We start from the raw sequence: 21,105 nt of genomic DNA, 5'->3' as shown, positions 1-21,105 counted from the left end.
GCAGTCTTGCGCTATCCTGATGGAAGATTACGCGGTTCCTGTTGACTAATTCTGGACACTTTTCGTCGAGTGACGCTTTCAGTTGGTTTAGTTGGGAGCAGTACTTGTTGGAATTAATTGTTTGGTTTTCTGGAAGGAGCTCATAATAGAGGACTCCCTTCCAATCCCACCATATACACAACATTACCTTTGGATGAAGACCAGCCTTTGGTGTGGTTGGTGGTGGTTCATTTCACTTGCCCCATGATCTCTTCAGTTACACATTGTTGTACAGTATCCACTTTTCATCGCCTGTCACAATTTGTTTTAAAAACAATGTTTTCATTACATTTCAGTAGAGAATCACATGCAGAAATATGGTCAAGAAGGTTTTTTTTCACTTAACTCATGTGGAACCCAAACATCAAAGCAATTCACATAACCAAGCTGGTGCAAATGATTTTCAGTGCTTGATCTGGATATTTTGAGTATGTCGGCTATCTCCCACCAGGTATAACATTCATTGTTCTCAATTACTGTTTCAATTTGATCGCTATCAACTTCAACTGGTCTACCCAACCATGGATCATCGTCCAGTGAGAAATCTCCAACACGAAACTTCGCAAACCACTTCTGACACATTCAATCAGTCACAGCACCTCCTCTATAAACTGCACAAATCTTTTTGTGCGATTCAGTTGTGTTTTTACCTTTCTTGAAATAATAAAGCATAATATGCCAAAAATGTTGTTTCTTCTTCCATCTTCAATATTAAAATGGCTACGCAAAAATTCACCAATTTTGATGTCTTTTTTTAAACGCATGCCAATACGACAGCTGTCACATACAATCTAACAAAATTGTTCCGAATGACGTTAAAAACAACTAACTGCTACTAGAGCCATCTTATGGAAAAAAACGAATGAAACTTTTGGCCAACCCAATACACAAATTGGATAACTTAGAAACACACAACCTACCAAGACTGAATCACGAAGAAACAGAAAATCTGAACAGACCTAGAACTAGTATGGAGATTGAAATCAGTAATCAAAAACTCTCAACAAAGCCCAGGACCAAATGGTTTCACAGAAAAATTATACCAAACGTTTAAAGAAGAGTCAACACCAAACTCATCCAAAAAATTGAAGAAGAGGGAACACTTCCAAACTCATTCTATGAGGTCAGCATTACCCTGAAACCAAAGCCAGACAAAGCGGCTACAAGAAAACTACAGACCAATATCTCTGATGAATACTGTTGCAAAAATCCTTAATACTAGTAAAGAGAATTCAATGGCGCATTTAAAAAATGAAGATAGATTCCTGAAATGCAAGGATGATTCAACATATAAAAATTGATCAGTGTAATTAATACACCATGTTAACAGAATGAAAGGGGGAAAAACACATGATCATATCAATTGATGCAGAAAAATCATCTGGCATAATTCAACACCCTTTCATGATAAAAAATACTCAACAAACTAGGAGTAGAAGGAAACGATCTCAATGTAATAAAGGCCATATGTGAAAAGCCCACAGCTAACATCATACTCTGTGAAAGACAAAGCTTTTCCTCTAAGATCAGGAACAAAACAAGGATGCCTACTTGCACCACTCATAGTACCAGAAGTCCTAGCCAGAGCAATTAGGCAAGAAAAAGACGTCCAAATTAGAAAGGAAGTGTAAAATTATCTCTCTTTGCAAATGACATGATCTTATATATAGAAAACCCTAAAGATTCCCCCCTCACACACACATACACACACAAAATAAAAAATTAAATTTTAAAAACCTGTTGGAGATAAATTATTCAGCAAAGTTGCAAGATACAAAATCAGTTGCATTTTTATACACTAACAATGAGCAATCTAATAAGGAAACTACGGCAACAATTCCATTTATAATAGCATCAAAAAGAATAAAATACTTAGAAATAAATTTAACCAAAGGAGTTTAAAGACTTGACACCAAGAACTACAAAACATTACTATAAAAAACTAAAGGAGACACAAACAAATGGAAAAGGACCATTTGATGAGGAAAGGACTGTCTTTTCAACAAATGGTTCTGGGAAAACTGGATATCCACATGCAAAAAAAATGAAGTTAGACCTTTACCTTACAACCATACACAAAAACTAACTAAAATGGATTAAAGACCTAAATGTAAAAATTAAAACTTTAAAACTCCTAGAAGAAAACGTAGGGGGCAAAGCTTCAGGACACTGGATTTGGCAATGATTTATTCGACATAAGACCAAAAGGCAACAGAAAAAATAGATAAATGGAACTACATCAAACTTACTTCTATGCATCAAAGGGCACAATCAACAGTAAAAAGGTAACCTACAGAATGGGAGAAAATATTTGTAAATCATGTATCTGACAAAGGCTTAATATCCAGAATATATAAGTAACTCCTTTAACTCAACAACTACCACCACAAAACAACAAAACAAACAAAAAAACCCCCACAAATAGCCTGATTAAAAAATGGGCATCTTACAGTTTTCAGAGTACAGGTCTTTTGCCTCCTTAGGTAGGTTTATTCCTAGGTATATTATTATTTTTGTTGCGATCATAAATGGGATTGTTTCCTTAACTTCTTTGTCTGATATTTCATTGTCAGTGTATGGAAAAGCAACAGATTTCTGTATATTAATTTTGTATCCTGCAAACTTACTGAATTTATTGATGAGGTCTAGTAGTTTTCTGGTGGCATCTAGGATTTTCTATGTATAGTATCATGTCATCTGCAAACAGTGATAATCATACTACTTCTTTTCCAATTTGGATTCCTTTTAATTCTTTTTCTTCTCTGATTGCTATGATGAGGACTTCCAAAACTATGGTGAATAAAAGTGGTGAGAGTGGGCATACTTTTCTTGTTCCTGATCTTAGAGGAAATGCTTTCAGATTTTTACTGTTGAGTATGATGTTAGCTGTGGGTTTGTCATATATGGCCTTTGTTACGTTGAAGTATGTTCCCTCTATGCCCACTTTCTGGAGAGTTTTTATTATAAATGGATGTTGAATTTTATCAAAAGCTTTTTCTGCATCTACTCAGATGATCATATGGCTTTTATTCTTCAGTTTGTTGATGTGGTGTATCACACTGATTGATTTGCAGATATTGAAAAATCCTTGCATCCCTGTGATAAAACCCACTTGATCATGGTGTATGATCCTTTTAATGTATTGTTGGAGTCAGTTTGCTAGTATTTTGTTGAGGATTTTTGCATCTATGTTTGTCAGTGATATTGGCCTATAGTTTTATTTTTTGTGATATCTTTGTCTGGTTTTGGTATCAGGGTGATGCTGGACAAAAAGAGTGAGTTTGGAAGTGTTCTGTCCTCTGCAATTTTTTTGGATGAGTTTGGTATTAACTCTTCTCTAAGTGTTTGGTAGAATTCACCTGTGAAGCCATCTGGTCCTCGACTTTTGTTTATTGGAAGTCTTAAAATTACTGATTCAATGTCAGTACTGGTAATTGGTCTGTTCATATTTTCTATTTCTTCCTCGTTCAGTCTTGGGAGACTGTACCTTTCTAAGAATTTGTCCATTTCTTCTAGGTTGTCCATTTTATTGGTGTAGAGTTACTCATAGTAGTCTCTTATGGTCCTTCTGGTATTCTGTGGTATGGTATTTCTGTGGAGTCTGTTGTAACTTCTTTTTCATTTCTGATTTTATTGATTTGGGCCTTCTCTCATTTTATTCTTGGTGAGTCTGGCTAAAGGTTTATCAATTTTGTTTATCTTTGTTTAGCCAGCTTTTAGTTTCATTGATCTTTTTTGTGTGTGTGTGTCTCTATTTCATTTATTTCTGCTCTGATCTTAATGATTTCTTTCCTTCTACTAACTTTGGGTTTTGTTTGTTCTTTATCTAGTTGCTTTAGGTGTAAAGTTAGGTTGTTTGAGATTTTTCTTCTTCTTCTTTTTTTTTTTTTTTGGTGATAAGTGTCATATAAGGCTTGTGCTTACTGATTTTCTGTCTGGTTGATATGTCCATTGATATCAGTGGGGTGTTAAAGTCCCCACTATTGTTACTGTCAATTTCTCCTTTTATATCTGTTAACATATGCCTTGTATATTGAGGTGCCCGTATGTTGGGTGCATATATATTTACAATTGTTATATCTTCTTCTTAGATTGATCCCTTGATCATTATGTAGTGTCCTTCTTTGTCTCTTGTAACAGTCTTTATTTTATTTATTTATTTATTTTTATTATTATTTTTTTTTGCGGTACGCAGGCCTCTCACTGTTGTGGCCTCTCCCATTGCAGCGCATAGGCTCCGGACGTGCAGGCTCAACGGTCATGGCTCCCGGGCCCAGCCGCTCTGCGGCATGTGGGATCTTCCCAGAATGGGGCACGAACCCATGTCCCCTGCATCGGCAGGCGGACTCTCAACCACTGCGCCACCAGGGAAGCCCACAGTCTTTATTTTAAAGTCTGTTTTGTCTGATATAAGTATTGCTACTCTAGCTTTCTTTTCATTTCCATTTGCATGGAATACCTTTTTCCATCTCCTCACTTTCAACCTGTATGTGTCTCTAGATCTGAAGTGGCTCTCTTGTAGACAGCATATATATGGTTCTTGTTTTTGTATCCATTCAGCCAGTCTATGTCTTTTGGTTGGAGCATTCAGTCCATTTACATTTAAGGTAATTATCATTATGAATGTTTTTACTGCCATTTTGTTAATTGTTTTGGATTTGTTTTTGTGGGCCTTTCTTCTTTCCTCCTTCGTTTGTCCTCTTCTCTTGTTATGTGATGACTATCTTTAGTGTTATGCTTTGATTCCTTTTTCTTTTTTGTGTGTATGAATTTTTGATTTGTGGTTACCATGAGGTTTTGGTATAGCAGTCTGTATATATACATGATTGTCTTAGTTGCTGATCTTAGTTTCAAATGCATTTTAAATACTTGCATTTGTACTCTCCTCCCCTCATGATTACTGGTTTTGATATATTTTACATCTAATTGTTTTGCATATCTCTTAACTGCTTATTGTGATGATTTTACTACTTTTGTCTTTTAATTTCCCTACTAGTTTGTTTGGATGATTTTACTACTTTTGTAGATTTTACTACTTTTACTACTTTTGTCTTTTAATTTTACTACTTTTGTCTTTTAATGATTTTACTACTTTTGTCTTTTAATTTCCCTACTAGTTTGTGTTTGGATGATTTCCTATCTTTACTGTATGTTTGCCTTTACCAGTGAGCTTTTCCATTTCCTAATTTTCTTGTTTCTAGATGTGGTCTTTTCTTTTCTGCCTAAAGAAGTTCCTTTAGCATTTGTTGTAAAGCTGGTTTGGAGGTGTTGAATTCTTTTAGCTTTTGCTTGTCTGTAAAGCTTTTGATTTCTCTGTCAGAGTACAAGACCATAAACTATAAGTCCATGTACTCCATAAACTATAAGATGCTGATTAAAGAAACTGAAGATGACACAAACAGATGGAAAGATATACCATGTTCTTGGGTTGAAAGAATCAATATTGTTAAAATGACCATGCAATCCAAGGCAATCTATAGATTCAATGCAATCCCTGTCAAATCACCAATGCCATTTTTCACAGAACTGGAACAAAATTTTTTAAAATTTGTATGTGAACACAAAAGACCCCAAGAGCCGAAGCCATCTTGAGAAAGAAAAATGGAGCTGGAGGAATCACACTCCCTGACTTCAGACTATACTACAAAGCTATATTAATCAAAACAGTATGGTACAGGCACAAAAACAGGCATACAGATCAATGGAACAGATCAATGGAAAGCCCAGAAATAAACCCCCACATCTACAGTCAATTAACGTATGACAAAGGAGGCAAGAATATTCAATGGAGAAGAGACAGTCTCTTCAACAAGTGGTGCTGGGAATATTGGACAGATACATGTAAAAGAATGAAATTAGAACATTCTCTAACACCATATACAAAAATAAACTCAAAATGGATTAAAGAACTACTGTCAGACCTAAATGTAAGACCGGACACTATAAAACTTCTAGAGGAAAACTTAGGCAGAACGCTCTTTACCATAAATCACAGCAATAGTTTTTTGGATCCCTCTTCTAGAGTAATGGAAATAAAAACCAAAATAAACAAACAGGACCTAATTAAACTTAAAAGTGTTTGCACAGCAAAGGAAATCATAAACAAAACAAAAAGACAACCTACAGAATGGGAGAAACTATTTGCAAATAACGTGACCGACAAGAGATTAATTTCCAAAATATACAAACAGCTCATACAGCTTAATATCAAAAAAGTAAACAGTCCAATCAACAAATGGGCAGAAGATCTAAATAGACATTTCTCCAAAGAAGACATATAGATGGCCAATAGGCACATGAAAAGATGCTCAATATCGCTAATTATTAGAGAAATGCAAATCAAAACTACAATGAGGTATCACCTCACTCTGATCAGAATGGCCATCATCAAAAAGTGTACAAATAATAAATGCTGGAGAGGATGTGGAGAAAAGGGAACCCTCCTACACTGTTGGTGGGAATGTAAATTGGTGCAGCCACTATGGAGAACAGTATGGAGGTTCCTTAAAAAAAACTAAAAACAGAGCTACCATATGACCCAGCAATCCCACTCCTGGGCATATATTTGGAGAAAGCTATAATTCGAAAAGATACATGCACCCCAATGTTCATAGCAGCACCATTTATAATATCCAAGATATGGAAGCAACCTAAGTGTCCGCTGACAGATGAATGGAAAGAGAAGATGTGGTATATATACACAATGGAATATTACCCAGTCATAAAAAAAGAGTGAAATAATGCCATTTACAGCAACAGGGATGCACCTAGAGATTATCATACCAAGTGAAGTAAGTCAGACAAAGATAAATATAACGATATCACTTATATGTGGAATCTAAAAAAATGATATGAATGAACTTATTTACAAACAGATATAGACTCACAGACATAGAAAGCAAACTTATGCTTACCAATGGGGAAAGCAGGGTGGGAGAGGGATAAATTAGGAGTTTGGGATTAACATATACACACTACTATATATAAAATAGATAACAAGGACCTACTGTATAGCACAGGGAACTGTACTCATATCTTGTAATAACCTATAATGGAAATGAATCTAACAAATGTATGTGTGTGTGTGTGTGCATGTATTATATATATATATATATCTGAATCACTTTGCTGTAAATCTGAAACTAACACATTGTAAATCAACTATATTTCAATAAAAATTTTAAAATAAATATTTTTCAATAAAAATGGGCAAAGGACTTGAATAGACATTTCTCCAAAGATGATATATGTGGCCAAAAACCATATGAAAAGATACTCAATATCACTAATTATTAGAGAAATGCAAATCAAAACCACAATGAGATACCATTTCACAACCATTAGGATGGCTACTATCAAAAAAAACCCAAAAAACAAAAGCAAAACAAACAAACAAACAACAGAAAATAGCAAGTGTTGGAGAAGATGTAAAGAAATGGGAACCCTTGTGCACTGTTGGTGATGTGAAATGGCACAGCCTCTGTGGAAATCAGTATAGAGATTCCTCAAAAAATTAAAAATATTACTACTATATGATCCAGTAATTCCGTTTCTGAGTATACACCCAAAGGAATTGAAAGCAGGATCTCAAAGATGTATTTACACACCCATGTTCATAGTAGCATTATTCACAATAGCCCTGAGAGAGAAGCAACCCAAATGTCCTTTGATGAGTGAATGGATAAAAAAGTGTGATATAAACATACAAGGAAATATTATTCAGCCTTAAAAAGGAAGGAAATCCCATCACATGCCACAACATGGATGAACTTTGAGGACATTATGGCTAAGTAAAATAAGCCAATCACAAAAAGACAAATGCTGTATGAAATATCTAAACTAGTCGAATCAAATTCTTGGAAACAAAGTAGAATGGTGTTTTCTAGGGCCTGGGGAGAGGAGGAAATGGAGAGTTGTTTAATGAATTATAGAATTTCAGTTTTGCAAGATGAAAAAGTTCTGGAGAACTGTTGCAGAACAATGTGAATAAAGTTAACACTACTGAACTGTACATTTAAAAATAGTTAAGATGGGGACTTTCCTAGCAGTCTAGTGGTTAAGACTCCACACTTCCTCCACAGGGGATGTGGGTTCGACCCCTGGTTGGGGAACTAAGATCCTACATGCCACACAGTGCACCCTCCCCCAAAATAAAAAATTTCTTTTTAAATTAAAAAAAAAGTTAAGATGGTAAATTTTATGTGTTTTTCACCATAATTTTTAAGGCAGGTAGATGGTTCCAAATGGTCCAGCTTGCACATGAGTCTGAGTATAACATGGAGAACAGGTACAATGGTATTCCACTATGAGTTATTACATTAGTTATAAATACAGAGAGTGCTGTTTTAGGGGGAAGAGAGTTTTATCTTTTTCACTGAAAGTAGAATATATAGCCTGCTATGGTTAAAATAAAGACTTAGATCTTCAAATGTTTTTGAGAGATTAGCCTGTCAGACTTTTTAAAAATGATTTCAACTATTGGAGTGAATCTACTAGCATATAATTACAGATGAAAGACTTATGGATAAGGTGAGTGTCTCTAGAGGATTTTGCTGAGCCCCAACCAGGGATGAGCCCCAAACTAGAGGAGCCCTTGGTAAGTCTATTTGTTCCTGGAAATTTAGGTTTTTTCTAATAGATTTTAAGAGCCCATCTAGTCTGGGATGCCTGCCTTCATCCCATTAGTCTTGGTATGGGATGAGCTTTTTGGTTATTAATGGCTCATCTCTCACCCTACAGAGTAGAGTAGTAAATCTACTTTTATTTCCAAATCGCCTTTGGCTAATATGGGATAACAACGGTTATCTCAATTTCTTTGGTTTTTATCATTTATTCAAAGGCCAAACTTATCCTACAAAGAGTGGCAAACTAATAAACTAACTACCATCATAATTTATTGAGCACCTACTATACATCAGTCACTATACTGGACAATTTGCCCATTTTGTTTTTTTCCCTAAACTACACGATATTAAAATAGATATTAATGCCATTTTACAGTTGAAGCTAAAAAAATTTAAGTTATTTGCCCAAGGACCCAAGCAGGACAGAGCTAGGATTCAAACTGAGATCTGCCGTACACTTAAGTCTACACTCTTTCTAGTACATTATATCACCTCCCTAGTCACAGAGAGTTATAAGTAGAAGAACTGTCTGGTCTACTCATTTTATTTCAAATGAAAATAAAAAGGTAAAATACTTCCTTTTCCATCTATTTTACTTATTTAGTAAAGAGTAGATGGCCCCAGGCAATCTTCTCTAAACGTTTCTGCTTACCCCTTCTCTTAATACGACAACCAGAAAAATATGGTACCTAACCAGAAAAGTATTATTAGATGCTGTAAGAATTAGTGCAGGTGCTCATGTAGTAATGTATTTCTAACAGTGTTGACCACCATTATTTCTATACACAAAACCTAATAGTCTTCATTGCACAGTTGATTTACTGAACTGACAAGCACTTAAATTCTAGAATTGTTAAGTCAGGATTTTAAGACTAGAACTAAATTATTTAATAGAGAATAGAAGAAAAAGTCATTTACTTAGAAATCCCATGCATATATTTTCATCTTACATTTCTCATAGCAGAAAGTACAAAATGTATATTCATTTTTCCATAATACCTAACAAGAAGAAATGCTTATTTCTTTTAAAATACTAAGACTACTCACTAAAATCAGTACCTGAAAAACTTTCACTATTTGTTAATACTGAAAAAAAAGTTCACATATGTTGCCACTTCTTAAGAATGAAGGAGACCTGACTTCCTGTTGCTGTTGTTCATCTGCATCATGTTAGAAAGAAGGAACAGGCAGGGGTTCCAGGAAGGTGTGATGCCTCTGAATTCGGTTTAGAAGCTGCTGTGCCACCGGTTTGAATTCTGTTTCCCAATGGAGTTTGTGATAGTTTTTTAGGTCTTGGTCAAAACTCCCATTCAGTGCTAGTTCTTCATCTGTATCAGAAAAATTAACATTACAGCAATTATTTAGAAACATAATCCTACTGAATTAAGTTTAATTTTTGATGGCATGAGTTAAACTCATCCTGGATCATCTCTAATTCCAACAAGGCTTTTTTTTTTATGGGAGGAGTTCTTTAACTCTTTTCTGTTCTTTACAAAAACTTTTAAGTATAGGTTAGTCTCTTAATTTAAAAAAGATAATAATCTTCTCAAAAAGAAAAATCCTAGACTGACTTGAGCTCTTACTTCAATTTATCCCTAACGTTTACATGTAAGTCTACATCCAAAAGTCAGATCACAATTTCTCAGAATAAACAAAGTATTAATAGTTTATTTCCTCATCTGCACATTAGAAAAGTTAATTACTTCAGTGGTTAACAGGTATAAAAGAAGTTAGGAAATCTTTGGGGAAAGTAGCACAGCTGAATTTGACACTGTAAACTTGACTAAAAATCAAATTGCTCATTTCAGAGCAGGCCAGACATACTTCTTTGAAAAGACAACCCCTCCCCCTGCCACCTTATGCTCTCACCAATAAAAGTGAAAAGTGGGAGACTGAGAATCCTAAGGAGTACCAGAATCCCAAGTGAGTCCATGGATAATGCAGAAAAGCACTTGTAAAAAAAAAAAAATGCAATATTACAACCTTGATTTGCTTCTTTTTTTTTTTTTTTTTTTTTTGCGGTACGCGGGCCTCTCACTGTTGTGGCCTCTCCCGTTGCGGAGCACAGGCTCCGGACGCGCAGCCTCAGTGGCCATGGCTCACGGGCCTAGGCACTCCACGGCATGTGGGATCTTCCCGGACCGAGGCACGAACCCGTGTCCCCTGCATCGGCAGGCGGACACTCAACCACTGCGCCACCAGGGAAGCCCTTGATTTGCTTCTTACTCCAAGGGCACTCTGAATTCTGTGACTGTCATAAGTATATCCAACCCACGTAGGAAGACAAATGGCTACTGAGGTTTCTGCACCGACCTGCCACTGCATTTTTCTTTGTTCATATTGGACCCCATGTGAAGGACTTCAGGACAATGCACTGGCCTGCCAGTCAGAAGGTTGCTCTGCTACTTCCTAGGTCTGAGGCCTTCTTAAGTGGTAACCACTAAGTCCTAAAGTGACCACAAATATTGCTACTTGCATAATTCACAAACTTTTTTCATAAGGCCAATTAAAATCCTACCATAAAATGCTTCATTAGTGTTTACATCAAATTTTCTACCCTGAATATTTTCAGTACACAGAGTGTACTTTGGCACTATTGGTGTTAGTGTCACCATCCAGGATAAGATAAGTCTGGAATCCCAGTCTGTACCTTCCCCTCCTCTCCTCCAGCCAAGTGGACAGCTATGCAGCTCTGAGATAAGTTCCGGGCAGACACACACACTTCAGCGAGGCTCTCCATGGAGACCCCTGTAAGCAAACCTGGCTCTCCCTACCCATTTGATAATCAGGGCCTTGAAAGAAAGAGAATACAGATGGTGTTCAATGCCTTCAAAGTCCTTCACGTTGGGCTACTTCCAAACAAAAGGAGTCTGTGAGACTCTGAGTGCTTTTGAATTTCTAGATCTTCTTCCTGCTCACTCTTCTCCAGATTTTCTGAGCACTAAACTTTCATTAAAAATGAATTCTCTTGTTTCATGCCCTTCTTACCCAAGCAGCTTAGGGCTGAGGGCTGCCCAGGCACCCCACAGTCCTTTCCTCTGCCCAGGGCTTTTGGTTGGATTTGATGGTTTTAGCCAAGTCACTATTTTGGTGTTTTGGGGTTTTTTAATCTAACGTCAAGACTATGTTACTTTTCTTGAGGCTTAGCACATAATTAGTTAATCTACACTCAGACCCTATTAATTGTAAATTGGGTTAGGCAAGATAACAAAAGTGGCCAAATACCTATAGGTAAGATAAAAGCAGTCTCAAGTTTCAAAGTAAATACAGCAAATGCCTAAAATGTGTCATATTGCAGTAGGTATTAAATTTTGGAACTTGTACTGCAAAGAATAGCAGAGGCTAATCCAAGAAAAATTTAGGTCTATGATTTTCAAACTTTTTTTTTTTACTGTGACCTAAGAAGTCCATATTACATGATGACTATATACACACACTTAAATATTCATATACAAATAGCAAATATTTCACAATAGAATACTTACTTTACTTATTTTACTTATTTATATATTACTACATGTACTATATATTTTTTCAAATAAATTTATTTATTTATTTTTGGCTGCGCTGGGTCTTTGTTGCTGTGTGTGGGCTTTTTCTAGTTGCAGTGAGCGGGGGCTACTCATTGCAGTGGCTTCTCTTGTTGTGAAGCACAGGCTCTAGGCGCACAGGCTTCAGCAGTTGTGGCACGTGGGCTCAGTAGTTGTGGCTCACGGGCTCTAGAGGTAGGTCCAGTAGCTGTGGCGCACGGGCTTAGTTGCCCTCCAGCATGTGGGATCTTCCTGGACCAGGGATCGAACCCATGTCCCCTACATTGGCAGGAGGATTCTCAACCACTGCACCACCAGGGAAGCCCCATGTACTATATTCTGATATTCTGTTTCTTTGCTACTTCATTTTTTAAAGATGCTGGTCACAGTGTGAAAAGTGCTGATTTAGATAACCAATTATTCTTAAACTTTCTTTGTGCACAACATACTTCCAAATACTAGAATTTTAGGTAAGATATTAGAAAGGATTAAAGGACTCAAAACAAGTTTGTCAGTGACCATTATAACACAATCTCTATCTATTACAGTTGAAGGATCCTGCAGCAGCAATAAAAGCTTCCTCTACTCACTGCACCATTTCCTAGCTTGCTGTTCAGCACCAGGTGGCTCTTGAGGGTTCGATTATTGTTGTGACTATTATAAGGCACAGTCCTTACATGTTCCAGAAGCACCTGATGGCTCTTTGGCATGGGCTTGGTGATGTGATCCTCTAACTTGAACACTGGGTCCCCCTCTACCCCGTCATATAACCTAGGTGCTAAGTTCCACATACCACAGACGAACGTAAAATAACCTAGTGTCGTTTACTTCACAATAACAAACTGCACACACTAATCACCATTTTCTGGCAATCCTGAGAGAAGCTCAGAGTAGCCTAATGTGCCAGGACACACCACTTAAGAACTTCAAGATAAACACATTGCTAATGAGTTTATAAGAAGCGGCTGCAGTACATCAGGAAGTTTCAGACAACATTCTTTTTAAGCCACTTTTCTAAAAGACTGTCAACATCCCAACCACATTAAGGACCATTACTTTCTTTTTCCAGTTCCCCATCAAGAAAAAGTTGGTTAACTTATTACATTGCTTTATCAATTGCCCTACCATCATTTCTAAAAACAGTGCTCACACTTCAGTGTGGGACTTTTGTGATCTAACAGCTCATCCTGTTTTCAAAATGGCCTCTTTTTCAGCTATTTTTGTAAAAGAATTGAAATTTAAGTATACTCTCACTCATATATCAATTTCACCTGGTGCCACCCAACTGGCCAGACACAGCTACAACCCTGTCAGAAGTAAGGGTCTGATGCCCACACTGTGGAGAGAAGAGCCAGCAAGCAGCCGGTCCTCCACAGTGTGATGACCTGGCTCCCTGATGGACTATGTTGATTTTTGTTCCCCATGCCTCTGTCCCCTTCCACGGCAGGGTAGGGTAAGGGTATACTATGTAATGGAACAGCAGAAAAACACAGGGGCTAGATGTTTACTTTCTGATGAAGAGCCCTGGCCTTGCTACAATATGATCTTACACAAGTCACCTAACCCTCCTAGACCTACCTACCTCATCTGTCACCTAGCTGATGACCTTAGAGAGATCTTACAAGGATAGAATGAACGTGCTTTTAAAAGTATACAGCACTATTAAAGATACCACTATTGTCAGTTAATCCACAGGCATCAAGAACCTGCTTTGCACAAGGCAATATCCTTCCCCTAAAGTGTCTCCACTGGAGTGGGGAAAAAAAAGATAAAAGTTACAAAACAATAATACAGAACAAGTTACACAGCTCATGATTAATTGCTATATAAGTAGTATAGATTTCCTATGACCATGGCCTTGAAAAGCTCATGGGAAGGGCCTGCAAGGACCGGCAGCATTGGGCCAGGTAGGTAAGGGATACGGCACGAGCAAAGGTACAAGGTTAGGGAAGCACGCGAAGCCCAACCCGGCTGTAGGGAAGGTTGGGGGAGGGAAGAGGTAGAAACAGGCCCGTTACAGTCGAGTGTCCGCCCGGTGTGCTGCCCCTTGCCACGCAGCCGGCCGTGCCCACATCCCTTCAAGGTGCCACACGGCCCCACCATTTTGTTATATATCATTGACTGCCCCAGACTTAGGTGCCAAAGCAAACCACAGACAGCCTGTGGTCGAGGCAGCTGCTGCCTGAGGCACGAAAGCCCGACACCGCAGGAAAGTGACTCACAGAACCAGTCACATCTCCCCAATGGGACACAGAAAGTCATGCCAACAACAGAGGAGACAGAGTCCCACTCACGGAGCGCGGCAAGAAGACTCGAGGCAGCTGAAGCCACAGCCATGCAGAAGCCCAGAGGGAACGAGGGGGAGGGAAGGGCTTTTCCTACAAGAGCTGAGACAGAGCACGGCTCAGTCTCAGCAGGGTGGAGCAGATGACGCCCGCTACTGAGGGGGCCACTCGGGGTCTCTGGTTCCACCTGGAACAACCTTCCTGGTCCTGAGTGCCTGTCCAGCAGGCTCTGGGCAATGCGCTTGTTTCCCGGCTTCCTTCTTCCCCGGACATCCTCTCCTTCAACTCCTTCATTAACCAGGGCAGAGGTTCTCAGTGCTGCCTGAAGAGCAGACTCACCTGTGGAACTTTTTAATGATGCAGATAATCAGCCTCCCACCCAGAGCTCCTGAATCAATTCCGGGGGATGGGGCCAGGACAAGTGTTTTTTTTGTTGTTGTTTTTGTTTTTTAATTCCACAGCTGATTCCAATGTTCTGCCACAGTTGAGAACTGAATTAAGGCAAGTTGAGCAGGCTTCTGCTCCTGGCAACCTGAGAAAGCTTCACGTCCACGGAGCAGACTGTGAACCTCAACGATTTAAAGTCACGCTCATTTTTCCTACTCTTATGCAAAATTTTATTTACGTGGAAAAAAGCAAATTTCACATCAACCTAGCACACCCGATTCTTTCAAATAGCTTCAGGTTCCGAGTTCCTGTTTAATAACGTGTTGTTACAACACAGAGTTTATGAAGCACTTTCACAACCGTGATTTGAGGCCTTGCTGTCTGTCAGGCTCTGTATCATGTTCTTTGTACAGGTCTGCTCATTTATTATCCTTACAAGTCTGCAAAGTGGACATCAATCATCCCCAACTTAGACATGAGAAAATATAAGCTCAGAGAGGTTAAGCCCAAGGTTAAAAGCTTGATAAAGCGAGGCCTTAACTCAGAATTGTCTGACTACAGCCTTCTGGTCTTCCTGGAGTGTCCTTAGGATGCTTGTTTGATTTTCACGACTCCCTGCAACAGGGCAGGGATATCACGTCCCCATTTTACAGACGAAAAGACAGGCTCTGAGAGATTCTCCTGTCGAGTCACCCCACCCCCACTCCCCCGAGAGAGGCTGGATTTGAAGCCACAGCCTCTGAGTCAAACCGAGTCTTTCCACACGGCCTTGCTGATCCAGCACAGTGCCTAGGCAATGGTAGGGACACCTCCGTTTTGGAAAAGAGATTATTTAAACACTCAAACTCATTTACTGACCCAAACCACTGCTGTTAGACCTAACCAAGGATGAAAAAATTATCCTAAAAGTAGAAAATTTTCAAGGTAAGACACTCTCATCTTTCCTTTGGTTTGCATCAGTGATTTCCCACCGTTCAATGTAGGGCCCCACTGTAATGTCACATAGTTTCACAGACCCTCCCTCACATAATTAACATAGATGCTAATCAACACGTACGGGTTCATGAAAAGCGTGACTTAATTCAGAGTAGCTTTCACCTGTATTTCTCAATTCCGACAACGTCTATATACTTTTTAAACAACAGCAATACATTTATGCCTAGATCTTCTATTTATGCAGTTTACAGAAAATGCAAACAAGGGGGAAAAGCCACAGAAGAAATCATGACATCAGGCAATGAGTTAAAAGTCCTTGCATCCCACTGTCAATAACATTCAGCCTCTTCCAGAGAGCTCCAAATTATAATAATCTTTAACATGCTCTTGTTACTTATAGAAACAAAGCCACCCATACGCCTGCCAATCTTTACCCATACAGGTCACAGAAAAAAATTTTTTCTCATTTTGATAAAGCTCACAGACTCACAGTCAGGGTCTTACCTAAAAACGATGAGAGCAGGACTAAGAGTGTGTTGGCGGCCTCATCTCCAAAACATGACGAAGCACTGGTGATATTTTCACTGAAGTTCCATAAAGTTTTGCACACCAAGCAGGCCAGCTGCCAATCAGTGGGACCAAAATCCCTTAAACAATCCACTAACCTGAGATAATAAAAGTCAAATTGAGAAGTTATTAGGACAGGATCTCTTTTTAATTTTTATATTGTTAACATGATGCTTAACTTTCTGTGAGATTTCATATGCATTATATATAATTCAGTGTTATTAAAATTAATTTCATATCTACAAATTTAAGCAGCTCTAAAGTAGCAATAAACCTACTTCTGAATTATTTTAAACATCCAATGGAACCTAAATCCCCTCTTTAGCCCTACCTTGGCACTTCCAAATGTTGAAATACCTCTGCCTGGGAGGAATGAGGAGAGGGACCCAAGCTCCCCGGAATACTATGTCCTCCGAATCCTGACAGAGTCAGGACCCCGTGCCTTGAACTTACTTTTTAATGCCACCTCCTTCTTTTAGGATGACACGCTTGTCTTTATCCACGGTGAGATTTAGAAGAACACCACAGGCAGAAAAGCAAATATCCTGATGCTTAGCATCCAGCAGAGCAATCATGAACTTGTGAACTGGGAGGGCAGAGAACGAAGGCAGGCCAGTAAAGCTCAGGGGCCCCAGCTGTATTTCATTTCTCAAATGGCAAAGGGGAAATGGGGAGCAGCTTGCAAAACTGGAAACCCTGCTCGGGGACTCGGTCCACTCTTCCTAAGTGGACTTCACCCACTGCTCAGAAGCGCCTTCCCCAACATCCACCACTTCAGAACCTGCTCCCCGCCCCCCAGGCCCCCTGTCCCCTTATATTGCTGTATCTGACGCAGGCATCAGCTCCCCCTCCCAGGCAGTGGTAGAGCCCCCACCCATGGAGAGGAGGGAACCACGGGCCTTCCAATCACACAGGTGCCATTCATTTCATCTCTACACAGGTGCCATTCATTTCATCTCTAACTTCTGGTTGTTCTCCAGGGCCCTTATGAACCTCCAGCAGCAACTTTCTTTAAATACACAGCCCTGGGAGAGGGGAGCACAGGCTCCAGTGGAGATCTTCCTGGAAGTCTTCCAGGGCCACAGTTTGTAAGAGAAGACTCGCGCAGACCGCAGGAAACAAGCCTGTAGTGAGGCTGGACTTCCAGGGTAGGGGATGTCTCATATCAGGACAGGCTCCCAGCCTTCCCTTACTCCTAGAAATGGAACTGTTTGTCCTGTCTTCTCATCCCCCAGCAGGGGCTGGGCAAAGGGTTGGGGGAGAATGAATAAGGTGCGTGCTCTGTTCTACTGCTCACCTGAGAGGTGGCCACCCTGTGCTGACCTTGGCCTACTGATGTGTCACACAGTGAGCTTGACAAAGGCTGCATCACATGTAAGTGTGTTTTTAAGAGTCTAAAGAATATACACTAGGGCTTCCCTGGTGGCGCAGTGGTTGAGAGTCCGCCTGCCGATGCAGGGGACGCGGGTTCATGCCCCGGTCTGGGAAGATCCCACATGCCGCGGACCGTCTGGGCCCGTGCGCCATGGCCGCTGAGCCTGCACGTCCGGAGCCTGTGCTCCGCAACGGGAGAGGTCACAACAGTGAGAGGCCCGCGTACCACAAAAAAAAAAAAAAAAAAAGAATATACACTAAAATGTTAACAGTTATCTCTGGGGTAGTGTTTTTTTTAATCTGTATTATCCAAAGTTTCTATCACGAACATAAATAATTAGGTATTTGTTACCATTTTTACATGAAATATTTAAGACATACAAACAGTATGTTTAGTATACACTCTTGTGTACCTGCTACCCAGTTTAAGAAATAAAACATTACAGATTCAATTTTATATTTGGGGGCAACCATTCAAATGTAACTTTGTCTTAAATGTGGAGTTTATCATTTCCAACTACATTTATACCCTATTCCATTACCATGTGAGTATTACATAAATAATATCCAAGGTTGTTTTGCAGGTTTTAAAACTATATTAATGGCATTATTTCATATATGTCCTCCGATTACTAGCCTTTTTGCTCCTATATTACACGTTTGAGGTTGACGCATGGTGATATATGAACTTCTAGCTCATTTATTTTCATTGCTGTAGAAGCTTGGTTGCATGAATATACTGTAATGTATTTATCCTCTTACCTGTTGATGGACATTTAGGCTATTTCCAGTTTTCACTATTACAAGCAGTACTATAATAGACATTCCAGTACATGATGGAGAATGTCTTTTGAGTCCATTCCCATGGACAGAAATGATGTGTACAGATTACTTGTTTCTCTTAAACACACGCACACGCACACACACACACAGGCACACATGCGCCATCTCAAAACTCAGAAGACCACTTGTGAAGGAGAGGGAAACGCTAAGAACACAGCCTAGGTCCGTCTTGGCATCCTGAGCTGAGAGCCTTACGGATGGACGGAACAGAATGTGAGGCACCACTTGTCCCAAAGCAGAAACAAGTATCACATTGTCATGACCCAAGCTGCAAAACTGCTCAGCTGTTTATTGGCAAGACATGCCTGTTTATGAATGTGAGTGTCATTAACTCACCGTTTTTCTGCACAATGAAATCACAGATGTCATGGTCCTGGGAGAGATTTCCAAAAACGCGCACAGCCTCCAGGATTCCATCCATGTTGTGACTCACAAGCAGCTTTAAGAGCACTGGGTTTTGTGACCAGAGAAATAAAATTATTTTGAAACTTAAGTTTCAATTTAAAGGCTATTAGAAACCAATATCATGCTAAATACTGATAATTTTAAAATTAAAACTGATAATAAAATTCCAACCATAGGGGACTTTAGCCAGTACTAAGAAACTAATGTGTCCCCATATTCAACTTTCTTAGAATTAAATCAGGCTCTTAGATAGTAGCACCAGAAATCAGAAAAGATAAATGCCTCCAGTTCTGTGTTTAGTTAGTAAAGTCAAAACTTTAAATGAACATGCATCTACCCAAACCCAACTCTGAACCTTACATTCAGCAATATATAGCTTTTTGTCTTGAATTATGGAATTCTTCACTTGGTAGTAAGATAAGTTGTTGATCGCTGCCGTAGTGTTGATCACCAGCTCCTCACAATCATCAATGGACTTAGATTCTGAAATAAAGTGAGGACAAGGGTGTCAAAGACTCACTGCAGGGCAGAAACCACAACATCCTCACTGCAACCCCAGCAGTGGCAGGGACAAGCCGTTGTCCCAGGCAAGGGCTGTGTGAGGGCAGTGTTTGCCCTCGCTGTTTGCTGCTTTATTTCCCATGACTCTTCCTGCAGGGAAATGCGCCAAAGGCAGGGGACCACTCTGGGCCAGGGTTTGGAACACTCTAAGCTCAGTCCCTCCAGCCAAGGGTCTGGAAAAGTCGGGCTGATCTAGTTCCTGTGTACAAAGGTGCCAACACCACTGAGCAGAGCTTGTTTGCCCTGACCCAGAGGTCCCCCGGGCCCCCCACCCTGGAAGTCTGTTCGCCAGACCTGCCCCCCCTCCCAAAAGAATGGCCCTCGGGTCATAATCCATCTATGACTCCTATCAACAGCTGCCTTCGAAACACGCAGTCTGATCGCCTCTCAGCTCCTCTGCTACCACCTAGTCCATCTTTCACCTCCCCATGGGCTTCTCTTCTTCTGCCTTTGCCTCTCTGAGCCTGTCCTCAACATGGTGGTCCTTTAAAATTCACTCAGATAACACCACTCCTCTCATCCGGCCCACAGGCCTGACCCAGCTGCCCCAGTCCTTACCTCCCTGGCCTCATTTGCTGCTCCAGCCCCCAGCTCCCCCCATCCCCACGCCAACCTCACCAGTCTTCTTGCTCTTTTTGAGCATGTCAGCCTGATCCTGCCCAAGAACCTCTGCACTGATAGTCCCCCGTCTGGCATAGTCCTTCCTCCAGTTATCCAGGCTCACTCCTCATGTCCTTTGGGCTGTTGCTTAGCTGTCACCTTATTGGGCATACTTTCCTCAGCCACCCTATATAAAATAGCACTGTTACTTTCCCCTCCCCCTCTTCTCTGTAACACATGCGACCACCTGACTTGTTATGTGTTTAATGTCTGTCTTCCAGCTCTAAGGTGTAAGCTCCACAAGACTAGGGACTTCTTTTATTCATCACTGCATTCCCAGCATCTAGAACAGTGTCTGCACAGAGCGGTGCTCAATAGATAACTAATAAGAACCTACTGTACAGCACAGGGAACTCTACTCAATACTCTGTAATGACCTACATGGGAAAGGAATCTAAAAAAGGGTGGATGTGTGCATACATATAAACACAATATTGTAAATTAACTATACTCCAATAAAAATTTAAAAAAAGAAAAGAAATCATTCCCTCTGGAATTCCCCCCGGAAATATCGACTAACAAAACAGAAAACTGTAGCATTTCAGTGTCTTGGGGTGGATCAGAATAAAGCCTAGATGATAAATTTTTGAAGCAAAATAATAATAATAATAAACTTCATTGTTGTAAAAAAAATAAATAAATAAGTGGTTGCTGAATGCAAGAATGAATGAATGAATGAACCCTTTAGCTTAGCACATAAGACCCTTAGTTATTTTGTCCCTGCCTTCCACTCAGCCTCCAGACTCATCTCCTGGTGACTGAGACCACAGTGCAGAGAAGGGCAGATGCAGGGATGCCAGTCCGGAACCTCCTGTGGTGTTCCAGATGGCAAATAAAGCTGAGGCTCGGGTGACGGTGGAGATGGAACAGGGAAGCCAGGCTGCAAAACTATTT

The 21,105-nt window shown here is 39.8% G+C and overlaps 1 protein-coding gene across 1 annotated transcript in view; it reads right to left on the bottom strand.

Moving 5' to 3' along the window:
• Window positions 1-8,394: 8,394 nt before the first annotated feature.
• Window positions 8,395-21,105, bottom strand: part of ARMC2 (armadillo repeat containing 2) — a 101,772-nt gene continuing 89,061 nt past the window's right edge. Inside the window, exons 13-17 of the mRNA XM_022553950.3 lie at window positions 19,351-19,473; window positions 18,922-19,035; window positions 16,822-16,954; window positions 16,306-16,466; window positions 8,395-9,991 (exon numbers count right to left, since the gene is read on the bottom strand). Of these exons, the coding sequence (XP_022409658.1) occupies window positions 9,834-9,991; window positions 16,306-16,466; window positions 16,822-16,954; window positions 18,922-19,035; window positions 19,351-19,473 (689 nt within the window). The 3' untranslated portion in view covers window positions 8,395-9,833. The remainder of the gene's footprint in view (window positions 9,992-16,305; window positions 16,467-16,821; window positions 16,955-18,921; window positions 19,036-19,350; window positions 19,474-21,105) is intronic.

Source organism: Delphinapterus leucas, chromosome 12 (assembly GCF_059928025.1).
Source record: "Delphinapterus leucas isolate spDelLeu-1000000601 "Yukka" chromosome 12, BTC_Dleu_Yukka2, whole genome shotgun sequence".
NCBI lineage: Eukaryota > Metazoa > Chordata > Mammalia > Artiodactyla > Monodontidae > Delphinapterus > Delphinapterus leucas.
Note: the sequence above shows the minus strand (reverse complement) of the source record. Positions and strands in the feature narration are given on the sequence as shown.